Source organism: Callithrix jacchus, chromosome 2 (assembly GCF_049354715.1).
Source record: "Callithrix jacchus isolate 240 chromosome 2, calJac240_pri, whole genome shotgun sequence".
Classification (NCBI taxonomy): domain Eukaryota; kingdom Metazoa; phylum Chordata; class Mammalia; order Primates; family Cebidae; genus Callithrix; species Callithrix jacchus.
The window spans coordinates 162,414,797-162,432,777 of NC_133503.1; the positions used below are offsets into that span (position 1 = coordinate 162,414,797).

At 41.7% G+C, this 17,981-nt stretch overlaps 2 protein-coding genes and 1 pseudogene across 7 annotated transcripts in view; 2 read left to right on the forward strand and 1 right to left on the reverse strand.

Annotated features, from left to right (window-relative positions):
- ZNF131 (zinc finger protein 131) overlaps nt 1-16,373 on the reverse strand; it is a 109,360-nt gene extending 92,987 nt beyond the window's left edge. For 4 of the 5 annotated variants that reach the window (XM_078365526.1, XM_078365523.1, XM_078365527.1 and 1 more), the window contains exon 1: nt 14,177-16,373. The gene's annotated coding sequence lies outside the window, so the exon portion shown is untranslated. The remainder of the gene's footprint in view (nt 1-14,176) is intronic. The other variant, XM_054252265.2, reaches the window with a different exon arrangement.
- LOC100401202 (septin-7) lies at nt 4,612-5,615 on the forward strand. The gene is given in 2 exon segments (XM_017969934.4): nt 4,612-5,444; nt 5,447-5,615. Coding segments are annotated over 2 exon segments (501 nt in total). The 5' UTR covers nt 4,612-5,075; the 3' UTR covers nt 5,579-5,615.
- Nucleotides 11,948-14,094, forward strand: LOC100401578 (tripartite motif-containing protein 60-like; annotated as a pseudogene). Its single transcript, XR_013532317.1, has one exon. The product of XR_013532317.1 is annotated as a tripartite motif-containing protein 60-like (transcript).
- Nucleotides 16,374-17,981: the final 1,608 nt, after the last annotated feature.

Consider the following 17,981-nt stretch of genomic DNA (forward strand, 5'->3'; position numbering starts at 1 on the left):
TCACTCTGTTGTCCAGGCTGGAGTGCAGTGGTGCTCACTGCAACCTCCACTTCCCAGGTTCAAGTGATTCTCCTGCCTCAGACTCCTGAGTAGCTGGGACTACAGGCGCATGCCACCATACCCAGCTAATTTTTGTATTTTTAGTAGAGACAGGATTTCAGCATGTTGGCCAGGACGGTCTCCATCTCTTGACCTCATGATCCGCCTGCCTCAGCCTCCCAAAGTTCTGGGATTACAGGCATGAGCCACTGTGCCCAGCCAAAACATCATTTTCTTAAATAATAAAAACTTAGATTAAACCTAGAAATTTATATATTGGGTTTTCCAATGAAGAGGCTATTGGATTAGGTCACATTGAATTAGGTATACCAGTGGAAATTCTAATTTTCAATGTCCAGACAATGGCTCCTTTAAATTAGAAAGACTCCTGAACTCAAAAAAAAAATTTTAAAGATCTCTCACTCTCAACAATTGCCTTATTTGTATGTATAGGAAGATTACATTAAAAGAAAGACATATAATGGTGTCATGGCTAGCCTTAGAAATTATCTTGACAAAATTAAAGAGCAAACCCCTAACTAAAAATAAAGTTAAAACGTTTTATGAACTCAAACGCCTTACTTTGGATCTCCTTCAAGATTCACTAAGTAGTCTGGTCCACCTTGTAGTCTAACTAAAATTCTGTGCTTTCACCAGAGTGGCCTGGGTTTGACTTCTAGGCAGGGAATCAGCCCCTTTTCGTTTGATAATTGTGTGACTTTTTACTTTTGGGGGTACCCATTTGTTTTTCATCTTTTTCCTTTCCATGGACAGCTTTTAATTGTCTTCTAGCTGTGAGGGCACATGGGCTTTTTGGGCCTTTATTTGTGATGGCCAGCTGAGAATCTGAAACCCTAGAGAATATAATCAGACAGATGTAAATTATACTCCATTTGTCATTAGCAAAACTCTTACTTCACTGAGCTATCTTTGAAGTTAGTTCTGGATCTTGTGAGGACTTCTTTGTACCTCTCTGGAGACACCTCATGCATTCTTGGTTAAGTAGGGTGCCTTTGGTTACAAAGATCAAAAGCCAGCAATGTCAGCTGTTTGTCCCAGCTAAAATCTGAAACAAAATTTTAAAATATTTTTTTAATTTAAAAAAAGCTACATGGTCAGAAGTCAGCTTAATTAAAAGCTGATATTCAAATCATACACACACACACACACACACACACACACACACACACGAGGCCTATACCAGTGGCATAGACCAGTGGCCATTTGAGGACCGGGGACATGACCTGTACCTCATTTTCCCTAGTCCAGCTGTGCCTCCTGGCCATGCTGAGAGAAATTAGATCCTACAGAGATTGTCTTGAGAGCTCTTTCCTTTGTCTTGGGTTCTACATCTGGTACATAACAGTTAAAATTGCTTATTTACTTGATTTTTCACTAAAAATCAGAGTTACTAAGCATTTTTATTATTATTATTATTAGTTAGACCTAGTCTTGCTTTGTCGCCCAGGCTGGAGTGCAGTGGTGCAATCTCTGTTCACTGTAGCCTCTGGCACCCCCACCCTGCCCCTGGTTCCAGCAATTCTCCTGCCTCAGCCTTCTGGATAGCTGAGATTACAAATGCATGCCACCACACCAGCTAAGTTTTGTATTTTTAGTAGAGACAGGGTTTCCCCATATTGGCCAGGCTAGTCTCGAACTCCTGACCTCAGGTGATCCCTCTGCCTGGGCTTCCCAAAGTGCTGGGATTATAAGACATGAGCCACTGTGCCCAGCGTAAGTATTAATATTATAATTATTATAGATCATTAAAACTTCTACTTTAGGCTGGGCATGGTGGCTCATGCTTACAGTCCCAGCACTGCAGAAAGCTAAAGCTGGTGGATTGCTTGAGCCTGGGAGTTCAAGATGAGTCTGGGCAATATGGTAAAACCTTGTCTCTACAGAAAAAAAACCCACAAAATTAGCCAAGCATGGTGGTACATGCCTGTAACCCCAGCTACTCAGGAGACTGAAGTAGGAGGATTGCTTGAACCCAGGAGGTCTAGGCCTCAGTGAACCATGATCATGCCACTGCACTCCAGCCTGGGCAACAGAGTAAGATCCTCTCTGTCTCTCTCAAAAAAAAAAAAAAAAGGCTTTTAGATATAAAAAAATGCTTCTATATACAAAAAATATACAGCATATACAAAAACATTTCTATATTTAATGTATACAAAAAGGATGTTTTAAATAAAGAAGGTTGGCAGGGCGAAGTGGCTCATGCCTGTAATCTCAGCACTTTGGGAGGCTGAGGTGGGCGAATTACCTAAGGTCAGGGGTTTGAGACCAGTCTGGCCAACATGCCGAAACCCTGTCTCTACTAAAAATACAAAAATTAGCTGGGCATGGTGGCGCACTTCTGTAATCCCAGCTACTTGGGAGGCAGGAGAATTGTTTGAATCCAGGTGGTGAAGGTTGCAGTGAGCCAGGATCTCACTATTACACTCCAGCCTGGGAGACACAGCAAGACTTCATCTCTCAAAAAAAAAAAAAAAAAAGTTTATGACTTAAAAATACAGTTGTTGGTAAGAAAAATTTGTCCAGTTTGAGAGTTTTGTTTGTTTTGAGATGGGGTATCAATCTGTCGCCCAGGCTGGAGTACAGGGGTGTTAACCGCTCATTATAACCTCAAACTTCTGTGCTCAAGGGTTCCTCCTGCCTCAGCTTCCCAAGTAGCTTGGACTATAGGTGCACACAATGATAATTTAAATTTTTTTGTATTGTAGAGTGGAATCCTGGTTTATTACCCAAGCTGCTCTTGAACTCCTGGACTCAAAGGATCCCGATGCCTCAGCCTCCCAAAGTGCTGGGATTATAGTTTACAGGTTTAGTTTACAGGTTTCTTTTAAGGTTTTAAATTTTTAATAGTTAATAATAGATAAAACAATTTAAAAAATTATAAAAGGTTTATAAAAATCTTATCTTCTGTGGTCAAAACTAATTGAGATTAGATAGATCTGTTCATAAGGTTTTGCTAAAATTAGCTTTAGCATTAATAATATACCGATATAGAGATAAATTTTTAAACAAAATTTCCATATAATATTAATAAGAGATAATAATACAAGATTTTTTTGTTCACCTTTTAAATACATTGCAAAAGAAAAAAAAAGCATTCGACTCAGGCTGTCTTTGTCTTTTTTATTGTTTAGAGAACTGAGTCTCCTCTCTATCAGAGTAAAGGTTTTTCCTTTCTGAAATCTTTGCATTATCACTTTGGCTAAATGAGTAACTTGGCCAGGCCAATGAGTGGCTCATGCCTGTAATCCCAGCACTTTGGGAGGTGGGTGGATCATACAGTCAGGCGTTCGAGACCAGCCTGGCCAATATGGTGAAACCCCATCTCTACTAAAAATACAAAAAGTTGCTGGGTGTGGTGGTGGGTGCCTGTAGTCCCAGCTCCTCCTCTGGAAGCTGAGGCAGGAGAATCGCTTGAACCCAGGAGGCAGAGGTTGCAGTGAGCCGAGATCATGCCATTGCACTCCAGCCTGGGCAACAGAGGGAGACTCTGTCTCAAAAAAAAAAAAAAAAAAAAGGCCTGGCGCAGTGGCTCATACCTGCAATCGGCCACTTTGGGAGGCCGAGGTGGGTGGAGCATGAGGTCAGGAGTTTGAGACCAGCCTGGCCAACTTGGTGAAATCCCATCTCTACTAAAAATACAAAAATTAGCCAGGCGTGGTGGCAGGCACCTGTAATCCTAGCTACTCAGGAGGCTGAGGCAGGAGAATCACTTGAACCTGGGAGGTGGAGGTTGCAGTTAGCCAAGACTATGCCATTGCACTCCAGCCTGCCAGCCTGGGCAACAGAGTGAGACTCCATCTCAAAAGAAAAAAAATAGAGTAACTTACTTTACACTTACATGTAATCCTATTTTGATCCAGTGTTTGAAAACTTTCTTATTTTTCTATCAAAAGTGTTTTAAGCCTTTGATAGTTGACAAATGTCTCAAAATCTAATTTTATATTCTAAAATTAAGTATTTTTAACCTCAAACTAACTTTTGATTTTGGTATATAATAATCATATGGAAAACACTGCCAAATAGAAGTGGTATTTAACTCTGAGTTACATTTGCAGAAACGTGTTATTAATATGTGCTTCAAAATTATATGAGATTCCTAAAATTATGTCTTGTCCTGTGTTAAGTCGTGATATGATTATTGTGTTAAATTGTTGTATGCCACAGAAATAACCAAATTTTCTTGTCAATTCTGTCTTTAACTATGGCTATTCTAAGTCTTTTGCCATTCATAGACATTTATTCAAGCATAAAGCTTCTTGAAAAAGTTTAAAATCAGCTATAGTCCAAAATTTGATTCTTCTTCAAGGAAATTCATAATAAGGATCCTGAAAGCACTCTTGAATATAGGTTTTTGATAACTTTGGAGGTCATGACATTGAATAAGGTGAAAATTTTCAAGACTCTAGTAAAAAAAGTTAATGAGTTCATGAAAGTTGATAACTTCAAGCAGCACAAGAATGAATTACATGGAACTAAACTGGTAAAAGACTAAAATAATTTTTATAACTTTTTGTTTAAAATATTGCTGATTCTTTTTGTTTTGCTTTTGAGTCAAAAAAATTTAACTATTAATATTTATAGCTTACAACAATTGGGTAAAGTATACTTCTGTGAATAAAATGGAAACATTTCCCTTTCTATACCTGATTTATCCAAAATTTGGATGCTATTTGTAAGTATTCTTAATTTATGGTAATACAGTTATTTGCATACGTTCAATAATAATCTGCTTTCTTTTGTAACAGGTCACAATTAGATATACTGATTATTTTACCAAGGCTTTAACTGAATGATATATTTTTGGATATGACCAAACTGCTTTGAGCAATTTAGGTTGTCTTCATAGAGCAAATAAAAGGCCTCTTGGGAAGACTGGCTTGGTGCCTCATCTACACAGTTCCCTTACAAGGTTCCTGATCTTATGGTAAGTAAATAATATCACCTTATGACACATCCAGAAATCTCCAAATATTCTGGGAACCTCAAAAAGAGAGGAATTTGTGGAGCGGGGAGGGATGTTGGTCAGTGTGAGATCTGCTGCTGCTAGGGAGAGGATCATCAACATCAGCACCATGGTAGCTCAGCAGAAGAAACTTGAAGGCTATGTGGGATCTGCCAATCTCCCAAATCAAGTATACAGAAAGTCAGTGAAGAGAGGTTTTGAATTCACGTTTATGATAGTGGGTGAATCTGGACTGGGAAAGCTGGCATTAATCAATTCATTATTCCTCAGAGATTTGTATTCTCTAGAGTATCCAGGTCCTTCTGATATAATTAAAAAGACTGTACAGGTAGAACAATCCAAAGTTTTAATTAAAGAAGGTGGTGTTCAGTTACTGCTCACAATAGTTGATACCCCAGGATTTGGAGATGCAGTGGATAACAGACCAATTGCTGGCAGCCTGTTATCGACTATGTTGATAGAAAATTTGAGGACTACCTATATGCAGAATCACGATTGAACAGACATCAAATGCCGGGACTCTGGAATGTTTTCATTGAGGATAAATTGCTATAATATGATGCAAACTATGCTTCTTTATGATCAATTATAATAGAAAGGTTCCATTCAGTGCAGCATATACAATAATGTAATTTAGTCTAACAGTTGACCTTACTTTTTGACTTCCATTGTTTGAAAATACACATGGAAATGTCTTACCAAGAAGTGCAGAGTAGTACTAAAAAAAAAAAGAAGAAAAAAATGCACATAGGAAAAAAAAACCCTATGTGCTTACAGTGCACCTAGGGCTTTTTTATAACCTCTTTTTGTTTGTTTGTTTGTTTTGGATTCTTTAAATATATATATATTTTTTCATTTAGTGCGCTCTTTAGCTAGAATCTCATTACTTCTTCATTTTTTGTAAAAAAGATTTAATTTAGACATTTTCCATATATTGGTCCTGCTAAAATAGCACATAGCATCTCTCATGTGGTAGGAACCAACAAGGAAACTTTCCTTTAACTCCCCTTTTACACTTTATGGTAAGTAGCAGGGGAAAAAAATGCATTTATAGATCATTTCTAGGCCAAATTGTGACGGTAATGACCAACGTGTTCCTACATATATGCAATCTGTTGATTTCACTAGAAATGAGAATCACGGCCTCTTAAAGAGAAAAAAGTCACCATTCTGCATTTAGCTGTATTCATATATTACATTTCTGGTTTTTTTGTTTGTATTGTAAAAAATTCACATAATAAACTATGTGTGATATAAAAAAGAGAAGAATTCACTGGTTTTATATACACATATTTTATATACTGTTTTATATACTGGTTTTATAAGCACAGTCTGATGGCAAATCTTTGGCTTGGCTTCTTAACTTTAAGTAGCTTTAAAAAGCCTAATCTGAGATACCTTATGACAAAGTTCTAGCAACACCAGCTTAAAAAATGCCTATATTGCCAGGGGGGCTCATGCCTATAATCCCAGCACTTTGGGAGGCTGAGGCAGGCAGATCACAAGGTCAAGAGATCGAGACCATCCTGGACAACATGGTGAAACCCTGTCTCTACTAAAAATACAAAAATTAGTTGGGCATGGTGGTGTGTGCCTTTAGTCCCAGCTACTAAAGAGGGTGAGGCAGGAGAATTCACTTGAACCTGGGAGGTGGAGGTTGCAGTGAGCTGAAATCACGCCACTGCACTCCAGCCTGGCAACAGAGTGAGACTCTGTCTCAAAAAAAAAAACGTATATCACTAATCACTATTCTTGCTACACTTTATGCAAATAATCAGGCCAAATATAATAACACTGAAAACATTTTACAAATAAATTCATCCTACTATGCTTTGTCTTTGGCATAAATGAGAGACTAAAGAAAGAAAATTTGCGCCACAGGGGTTGATCATCTGGCGTGTATGTGCAGGCCACAGAGGTTACTGTGCCATTCATGCATGGTCAGTCAGCCTAAAAGACCTTACAGTAAGATCTTTCTAGTATCTTCAAACAAAAAAGGACTCACCTACTCAGACAGAAAGTCTGTTTTTTTAAAGGAAGCTTAGAGAGATTTGTGGGGTTCAAGGTTATTATATTTATTAAGATATACCCAAATTTACCCATTTGATTTTACAGAGTCCCGTTATTTGTTAATCAATCCCATTGCTTGTACATAAAAGATACGGTAAAGGTGAATTTACCCAATACATATATAATTTAGAGCCTCACTATATTCTCCAAGCTGGCTTTGAACTCACCTCAAGCAATCCTCCCCTGGCCTCAGCCTTTCAAGTAGGTGGGACAACAGGCAATACCAGTTTGGCTCGCTCTTTGCTTTATATTTTCATTCTGGTTTTTTTTTTTTTTTTTTTTTTTTTTATGAGACAGAGTCTCACTGTCACCCAGGCTGTAGTGCAGTGGCGTGATCTCAGCTCACTGCAACCTCCGCCTCCTGGGTTCAAGCAATTCTCCTGCCTCAGCCTCCCAAGTAGCTGGGACTACAGGCACACCCTGTCACACCCAGCTAATTTTTTTATTTTAGTAGAGATGGGGTTTCACCATGTTGCCCAGGCTGGTCTCAAACTCCTGAGCTCAGGCAATCTGCCCACCTCGGCCTCCCAAAGAACTGGGATTACAGGCATAAGACACTGCACCCAGCCATTTTTATTCTCTTGCTTAGAGGATCAAATCCTGGGCTGACTTTTGCCTCTAACATGGCTGGATCTACAAAAAAATAGCTTCTTTAAGGAATATCTTTGAAATTCTTTATCATATCTTAATAAAAAATGTAAAGCCATGAAGCTATCATTTTGTTTCTATAAATCCTGCAATTCAGTTAGAAGCAGCTATCACCCTCTGTAGTTGTTGTAGTTCTCAATCCCAGCATCATGGTCTATAAAAAAACATACTCAGACACATTTGTATGCAGTAGAGTCTTCATTTCCAGACAATAAAAAGTTATAGACTGTGATCCATGTCTCAGTAGCACTGAAGTAATCACCATGTTCAAGTTTACCAAATTAATCAGGCCTCATCAACTAGAGTTATGTTTATTTCCAGGCCTGAAAACCAATCCCACTACCCATTTTAAAAATTGTTTTCTGGGCCGGGCGTGGTGGCTCACGCCTGTAATCCCAGCACTTTGGAGGCCGAAGCAGGTGGATCACCGGAGGCTGGGATTCACGAGGCCTCTTAGTGGTTCAAATTAACACCACAACATTCATGGATTCAGGATACACTGTGTAATTTGAGCTCTGCTGTTGCAAGCCCAGGTTCATACTGTCTCCACACACCACTGCTTTCCTCCCACAAGAAAGGAATGCATGTTGTTTTTAGCCACGATTGCGTCAGAAGCCAAGATTGGGTGAGCTCTTGGAGCCACTGTCTGAATCCTAGGTTACTAGAAGCAAATGTATCAGAAACAAAACAAAACAAGGAACCAGGGATAAGAAAGTATCCAGAGTTGTACTGAGAAAGCTGTCCCAGAGCTACTCTGCATGGCACTGGAAGGAACTCGTGGATCCTGGGGTTTACAACCTATCAAACATTTGTGAAGAGTATCTGAAAGGGAACTCCTTTGAGCTGCAGGCAAGGATACAAAACTAAGATTAAACAGGAAGTCAGTAGACTGCATTTTTAATCCAGGAGGTTTAAAAGCAAATGCTTCATTTTTTGCAGGTGAACCTGTTGACTTGGTAGAGTTCTCGGTTGCTACAAAAAAACAACAGGCAATATTCTTTACTTTCTCATTTACAGTTACCTACCCTGTGGTATTTTCTCTTTTATTTTTTCACTATTCTTCATGATTTTTGTTTTCACCTGGTCTAACAGGTTGTAACTGTTGCCATCATTTCTCAGTCTCAAATCAAGAGTCAGTAATCTGACGAAGGAGCAGAAGATTGTTAAAACTGGGAGTTTCTCTGACTAAAAGGATTGGTGAAGGGGATCAGAATATGTCACCCCAAAATATACTGTTTTGGCATAAGAATTATTTTAAGCTGAAGGCATTTGAGTCCTGAAATTCTTTTTATGGCTAAAAAGAGTGCCTCCTGAAAAGACTCAATTGTCATTCATCCTCACCCCACAGCAAGTCTAATCTCTAAGAGAAGTCCTCAGGAAACTGCCTATGCAAAAATTATGACAGTGAGAGAAATCTGACAGCCGACTCCATCTTGCTTCTAACCTCACAAGCTGACTCTTGGCTCTTTCGTGGGCATAGGTCAAGCTAACTATGGGAGAAGTTTAGTTTACAGTTTAATCTTAAGACAAGGAACATAATAGCCCCTTCCCTAAACTCTCCTGTGTAGTTCAGGAACCGAAGAAACCATCTTTGTAAAACTAATGAAAGGGCACAATATTAGAATTTTGGGAAGTGCCTGAATTCTGCTAACACTTATGCACAGTTAAATGATAAGTCATTGTTTACTACTCAGGAGTCACATAAGGGTAGTCACAAGATTTGTAACTTCCCTAATTGCTACTATAAATAACATTGCCATTGTAAAACCTAAGACCAGTATTTGAGATATTTTTCAGACTTTGCATTTCTGGTAGAACAACTGATACCCAGACCAGTGACCTCCTACCCAGGAACTGTCTTAGTGCACAAAGACAGCTTCAACCCTCTAATAGTTTCATCCCCAACCCAACCAATCAGCAGTCGCCATCCCCTAGCACCCTGCTCACCAAACTGTCCTTTAAAAATGCTGTCCTAAGAATTCTCAGGGAGATGGATTTCAGAATGAACTCCTGTCCTTCTACTTGGCCAGCCCTGCAATAATTAAACTCTTTCTCTGCTGCAAAAAAGCTGCTATTCTCAGTGCATTGGCTTTTGTGGACAATGGGCAAAATGAAATCGTTGGGGGATTACAATGACCCTACCCAAACAGGCATTCTCTAAAAGCTGTCATATCTATTATTTATTCTTCTAAAGGACCATTTATCTTCTAAAAAAGTCATTTGTATTTCCATAAGTGCCCCTCTGCCCCTCCCCATCTCCTAATGACACAGGATTTTTCTCAGCCACTTTGCCAGCCAGAGACCTCTGGCTAACAATGCCCTTGCCCCTGCCCAGGCGTTGCTGGGGCCCAGGCTCACCACAGGAGGTGGCTTTTCTACTCAGCTTACTGGGCTGTTCCTGGCTTGCCCTCTGGTACAGATCCCGTGGCCCCTGTGACTGTGCACTCAGCCCCTGGCAGGAGGCAGTGAGTGTGCTCCTGTGCTGGCACTGGGTGCTCCAAGTGCCAGCACAAGAGCAGTTTCCATGTGGGACTTGAGGTTGGACCAGGCATGTTGCAAGTGACTCCTATGTTGGACTCTGGTGTCCAGATGAGGAGAATATGGTGGCACCCAAACAGGTGTACCTGCAACCCCGAAGCCCCAGAGGGGGTGTTACAACATGCTATTAGCTCTTTTAGTCCCACTCTCTGCAGCCTCACAGATGTTAGTATGTTAACAGCTCTATCAGTCCCATGGTCCCACTCTGGCCTAAAGCTCTGGGGCTGACTCGGTCCAACAGCTGCTTTCCATTTTACAGCCTTCTTTGTGCCTGCATTTGGTGGGTCCTGAGTTCTTGTCCTGCATCCAAGAAGAATGAGGTTACACTGACAACGAAAAAGTTAGGAGGGCAGAGAAGAGTTTTACTGAAACACAAAACAGCTCTCAGTGGAGAGGGGATTCGAGGGTGGTCCTCCACCAGAAGTTGAGTGGTCTCTCTCCCAATGTGGCTGGGTCTGGGGCTTTTATGGGATCAGAATGGGGGCATGTATGCTGATTTGTTTGTGCATATGCAAAAAAAGGCTAAAACAAAGGCACCACTCAAAGGTAGGCACAACTGTGTAAAAAACCAATTAGGGAAGGGTAGGTATATGTAAAATAGGTGAAGTATGGGGACCAATCAGAGGAAAATGCACTAGGGGAAGTGTGGGGATCAATTAGAGGAAAATGTGCTAAATGAGAAGAGAGATTCTTGATCCAGTCAGTGGATTTATCGGAGACTTGCAGCTTGGCTTTCAGACTTTAAACTGTCTTTGGATTGAAGATGGGGTTTCACCAGGACCCACCCTTGTTTCCCTAGGATTTGTCTGCCTCCTGCCATTATCATTAAGATGATATATAAAGTCTCAAATTTCACCACTTTTTTAGATATTCAGTTCTATCTATGATGCCTCCATGCATATTAGATTAAAAATTAATAAACATATATGCGTTTTCTCCTGTTAACCTGTCTGTTGTCAGATGAATTCACAGCACTCCCTGCTCAGCCATTGAATCTAAGAAGGTTGAGAAAAAGTATCTCCTCATCTGTTCTGGAAAGCATGAATGTAGATTCTTGCCTTTCTAATCTATGACTTGCATAGCTTCTGTGCAATTTCCTGACTTCCCAGACAATTCACCTGTGCATACCTCTTCTGTGTAAAGACTACCCTTGATTTTGTTTTTTTTTTTTTGAATGTTTAAAAATGTTTCCATTTTGTGTCACCTTCCTTTAGTCAATAATAACTCAAGTTTTGTTAGTATATATTATATATTAGTATATAGTATATATTAGTTTAGCTAGGTTTATCTTGTTAAAATTTTACAAAAATATGATTTTTTTTTCAAAAATACACTTTTTAACTGGGTATTGTGACTCATGCCTGTAATTTCAGGACTTTGAGAGGCCAAAGCAGGCAGATCACTTGAGGTCAGGATTTTGAGACAAGTCTGGCCAACATGGTCTAACACTATCTCTACTAAAAATACAAAAATTAACTGGGTGTGATGGTGTGCACCTGTAATCCCAGATGCTCAGGAGCTGAGGCAGGAGAATAACTTGAACCCAGGAGGCAGAGGTTGCAGTGAGCCAATATCATGCCACTGCACTCTAGCCTGCGCAGCAGAGCAAGACTCCACCTAAAAAAAAAAAAAAAAAAAAAAAAAAAAAAAAGCTTTTCTTCGTTTTTTTTATATGACAAACAATGAAGGAAAGTATTAAAGGCTGGACATCATTTGTGGTTTGTGTCCCACAATTTTCATTCTAGATTTGATCTGGTGCCTGGAACCTGCATATACCTGACATTGCCATCCAGCACCCAGCTCCACCACATCTGTATTAGTCTGTTCTCAAGCTGCTATGAAGAAATATCCAAGACTGGGTAATTTATTTATTCATTTATTTATTCTTACCAAAATCAGGTGGAATAAACTGGGTAATTTATAAAGAAAGAGGATTTAATTGACTCACAGCTCTGCAAGGCTGGGGAGGTCTCAGGAAACTTACAATCATGGTGGAAGTCACCTCTTCACAGGGCTGAGAGGAGAGAGTGTGCCAGCAGGGAAAATGCCAGATGGTTATAAAACTATCAGATCTCTTGAGACTCACTCATTATCATGAGAACAGCATGAGGAAAACCACTCCCGTGATTCAATTATCTCCACCTGGTCCCACCCTTGACACATGGGGATTATTATAATTCAAGGTGAGATTTGGGTGGGGACACGGAGCCAATGCATATCAGCACCTCTTCTCATTTTCCAAATGCAAATATCTTATAGTCTCTTCCTCAGGAATATGCAGTTTCTGACTTGCCCTGTCTCTGACCACCCCACACAAACACCATATTGGAATTAGACAGAAACTGAATGCTGGAACTACAATGCCCCCTCCTTTAGGGGAGTGAGCTCCATAGCTCCTCTCCACACTCCTAACCTGGAAGGGTGACCCCTTCCCTCCAGAGGTGCTGATTCCAGCATTTTTGCTAAAATAGGATGCTAGCGTGGAAATGGAGAGAGGGGAATGGTGGGCAAGATATTTTGTTTTTTTCAAAGGCTCTGCACAGTATCTTCAATTAGATAAAGTGGCTGTAACTTTTCTTCTATTGACACTGACCTCTTTCCTTTATTCTACTGCCTGCAAAAGGAAGCAATTGAAGATGCCTTTGGGAGCTGAAGAAAAGGTGGGGTATAGAGAGGAGGACTGGAGGTAACCACCTTTGGAGTGAGTGAAAAGTGAGAGCACAAAATGAGTCTAACTATGCAAACCAGAAAATCATTAGAACTGAAGAAAAAGGTAAAACATAGGGAAGAAGGAGGCAAGTCTGAATTTGAGCAACTTAGGTTATTTCTCCAAAATGAGCAAGAGACTGTTCTTGGGCAATTACAAGATGAAGAGATGGCTATTTAACACAAGTAAACAAAATTTTTAGATTATATCTCCTCATTAAAATATCTACTAAAGGAGATAGCATATATGTGAAGTCAGGACTGGAATTACTGGCAAATGTTAAGGATATCTATCACAGATACAAAAATTTTAAATTCCCTCAACCTTTTTCATTCAGATTAAAAGAATATGGTTACTGTCTGCCTCCACAATATTCTGGCCTAAACAAAATTATCAAGCGATTTCAAGTAGATGTCATTCTAGATCCTGAAACAGCACATTTTAAACTACAGTCTCAGCAGACAGAAAAACTGTGATACGGAAATACAATGCAAAACTTACCTCCAAACCCAAGAAGACTTTATTGCCTGGGTTCTAAAGGCTATAGCTGTGGCCAGCAGTACTGGGAAGTAGAAGTGAAAGAGAAGCCTGAATGGATCCTTGGTGTCTGTAATGACTCTCTTCCCAGAAGGAGTCCACCAACTTTAGTACAGGATGGATTATGGGGAATTTGGCGATCTGGTCGGGATAATTATATTGTATTATTGTATTGGGTCATAAGGGAATTAATCTGCTGCCAAAAGTAACACCTGTAAGACTGGCATTTTTTTAGACTATGAAAAGAATGAAGTTTCCTTTTATAATTTGAACGATAGATCTCTACTCTATACTTTTAATGATGATTTTACAGGAGCACTTTGGCCTTATATTTATACTGGAATGGACTCAAAACCTCTTAAAATTTCTACAGTTACAGATTCTCAATAAATATTAGAAGACTGTCATTTTCTTACACCTAGCAGACATAATAGAGTCAGTGAATCTAGTTTTGATAATTCTGTATTTTGTCCAATTTTTCCCACAAAAAAAAAACCCTTAATCGTTTATATCTCAGCTTCAGCATGAAAAAAATGTGATTATCGGACCTACTTTATAACAAATTATAGGATCAATGGCAAACTACTTTATAAATTCTAAAATAAAATACTAAAATATATATATTACTAAAAAAAAAAAATGGGTCTTCTTACCTGTCTAGTGCATTCTGTGCTCTCCTCTGGTCTGACATCCACCCATGTTCACCCAGAAAAAGGTGGAAATGATTTGAACAGGATAAGCTAGGGTGAGGCTTAGACATGATGAATACAGCTGGAGACATTCATGGTAGAGTCTGGAGGTCTCTCTGGGGGATCACTTCCAAAAGTGTAGATTTTTAAAGAAACCAGAAAGGTTCCGGAAAGTGATGTTTTCCTTTTGCTTAATGGCAGTTTCATGCTTCCTCTATAAGAAAGGAGTTTGTAGTGTCAGTATATTTGACAAATGGGGGAGAGGGAAGATTCAAGAGCTTGAAATTGCATTGCACTTCCCAAAGATGGAGAAGACATCAGGGATTAATTTCAAAGGTCAAAGGTGATAGAAATGGGAACTGCCCTTTGAAGATTTCAAGGGGAGACAGAGCAGAGGCCTCACCATCAATCTACACATCCTCTGCTAAAGTCTTACAGTTCTTATTTCCCCTACCATCTTCCAACGATTATTCCCATATTTCAAGGCCATCTGACAGAGTCAACCATCAGAATAAAATAGCAGTCCCCACAGAGTTCCATCCCCTGAAGAGGTACCTGGTTGCCAGGGCAGGCCTAAAGCCTGGGTTGGGCAGCACTGTGTCTGGCGGCACTGTGTCTTTCACTCTCCACGGAGGTCTTGGACTGAGAGCTTCAAGTTCCAAAGAGATGAGATGTCAGCTTCGTCCTTAGGAGCCTTGAGGGCTCTGACCAGGAAAAGGGTCGAGCCCAGCCACTGGAAGGTCTGTTCTTTGCAGTGGGAAACGGTTGGGGACTCGAATGGCTTTTACTTTGTTCCCATCCCTGTCTAATCCGCCTGGGTCTCAGTCCCTACACTCCCTCCTTTTCCCATGCACATCGCAAGGGGTCGGTTGCTGGGACGCTGGGTAATCAGGGATCCCGAATTCGCTATGAAAAATAAAGGCCTTCTTTTTTTTTCTTTCTATTTTCGAGGCTGAGTCTCACTCTGTCGCCCAGGATGGAGTGCAGTGGCACCATCTCGGCTCACTGCAACCTCAGCCCCGCCCCCCCAGCCCCGCCCCCGAATTCAAGCGATTCTCCTGCCCCAGCCTCCCGAGTAGCTGGGATTACAGGCACCTGCCACCGCGCCCTGCTAATTTTTGTATTTTTAGTAGAGACGGGGTTTCGCCATCTTGGCTAGGCTGGTCTTGAACTCCTGACCTCGTGATCCAGCCGCCTCGGCCTCCCAAAGTGCTGGAATTATAGGCGTGAGCCCAGACACCCGGCCTTGAAAAATAAAGCTCTCCTTAAGCGGGAGGGGATTCATCTGAGGACGGAGGATGGGAGTATTGCCCGCAGTACTTTAACGTAGTGGCACTGGGTGGGCAGTTGATCGGTTGCAGCCCGCTCGTTTCTCAGTGCCCATGGTTTCTAACTGACACTGCAGCTCGTTTCTTAGAGCCAGCGGATGTTCATGGACAGCACCATCGAGCCAGAAGCAATATTTGTGCTGGTAAGCCATTTCCCACTTGTCGAAGTGTACTAGGTCCCAGTCCTCTGGTTTGTCGAATCTGCGGGTCCCGCGCGAAGCACCCATAGGTAAACTCATCCGGCAATTTCTCGTTAGCACTTTCGCTATTTGAACACAGTAGGAGATTACGTGGTGGCTCCTGACAGTCCCTTTCACCATCCGAGGACCGTGTCCTAAAGTCAGTATCACAGTCGCAGCACCCGGCGTTTCATTCGCTTTTTCGCCAGCAGCGCCAGCGGTGGGGTTTTCTGTCACAGCACTTGTTGCACCGAATTTCTCGGTCCCAGAACCTCTTTTCCGAGGGTCGACATTTTCTCCGCGACAGCACCGTTAGTAGCGCCAAAACGGATATTGTCCTTGGCAACCCCTCCGGCTGGCGTCACTCGCAGGCTCCGGGCACTGCTATTTCGCCGAGTCGAGTTCTTTGGTCGCGGCAGTTTGTTGCCTCCATTTTCTCGGTGGTGGCAGCTCTCAGGTCGCCGATCTGAGGGATTTGGAGTCGCTGCCAGTTGCGCGGAGGCTGGCAAACCCGCTAATCCTTGGAGTCGTTGGCGGGGAGGTGCCTGGGCGTCGTCTCTTCCCAGAGCCACCAGCGCCGCCTCACGGGCTCCGGCTCGGCCTCCAGAACCCAGTTCTGTGGCCACACCGCTCGCGCCTCTGTCGCAGGCCCCTGCAGTTTCTCGCGTCGTTGGCTTCTTGGTCCTAGCAAGTTTCGATTACTCAGTGCCTGTGATTTCTACCTCTTGTCCAAGTCAATAGCCAAAATGTGATTTTCTCAGCCCAGGCAAGTCCCGATTTAGGACAAACCCCGGTCTAGTCTTGGCTGCGATTTCTTAGCCCTAGGAAGTCACTATTTAGCTGTGTAGCAAGGGAGACTTAACTGTGCGATGGTGATTTCTCTTCTTTGGTTCTCTTTCTTTTCTGTCTCTTTCTGTCTTGATAAGGGTCCGGCTCTGTCGCCCAGGCTGGAGTGCAGTGCCGCGACCTCTACCTCCTGGGCTGAAGCGATCCTCCCACCCCAGCCTCTGGAGTAGCTGGGACCACAGGCACGCACCACCACGCACGGCTAATTTTTTTGTATTTTTTTGTGGAGATGGGGTTTCGCCATGTTGCCTGGGCTGGTCTCAAATTCCTGATTTCTTAGTCCCACCAAGTCAGAGTTTAGTTATTTCTTACCGTAGCAAGTTGAGATTTATTCCAGTTTGCGATTTCTAGTCGTAACAATTCTGGCTTTAACCGTGCCTACATAACTTTTTAGTAGCAAGTTCCTGTTTCATAATAGGAACCCCCTTTATAGCCATGCGTGCGTTTTATAACTCCTGTATTAATCTGGGTACTGCAAAATGCAATTAAACAATTTAGTAGTGTCTGGAATCTTTTAGTCATATCAAATTAGATTTCACAGTAGTCTCGCTCTGGCTATGGTGGTGATTTTTCACTCATATAGAAGTTTGGGTATGTAAGCTACAGGAAATTTTGGTGTCGCAAATGCCGGTTTCCCTATAGCTGTTTCTCCTAAATCCAAGGAAACTTTGGATAGGCGCACAAGAGAGGCACGGGTTTAGTGCTAACAAATAGAATGGTAGTATGGCACCGTTCGACACTGTTTGCAATTGCTCTGTGTGTGTATGTGTGTGTGTGTGTGTGTGTATCTTGTTCTGGGAGCAAGGTTATTGGTGTATTTTATTTCATTTCTATTTGCTTTTAAAATTTTCAGGCCAGGCACGGTGGCTCACACCTGAAATCCCGCACTTTGGGAGGCCCAGGCGGGCGGATCACAAGATCAGGAAATCAGACCATCCTGGCTAACATAGTGAAACCCTGTCTCTACTAAGGAGACAAAAAAAATCAGCCAGGCGTGGTGGCACCCACCTATAATCCCAGTTACTCAGCAGGCTGAGACAGGAGAATCGCATGAACCCAGGAGGCGGAGTTTGCAGTAAGTCAAGATCGTGCCACTGCACTCCAGCCTGGGCAACAGAGCGATACTACGTCTCAAAAAAAAAAAAAAAAAAAATTCATTACTTAATTTAAATGTTACGGTATTTTTTTTTTTTTTCCTTACCCACTGTCTTTCCTGGTAAAGTAAATATTGCGTTTATTTTCTACTGATTTCCAGTATCACGTCTCAGGTTCCTGCTAACTTGCCTTCTCCCATGAGCACCAGGGGCGAGCTGGTGCTCGACCATTAGGGTGCTCTTCCACGGCTCTGCTCCTATGCCGAACTGGCGGTTTCGCATCGCACTTTCGCTAGTAGCGGCGACTCCTTGTTTTCTCGAT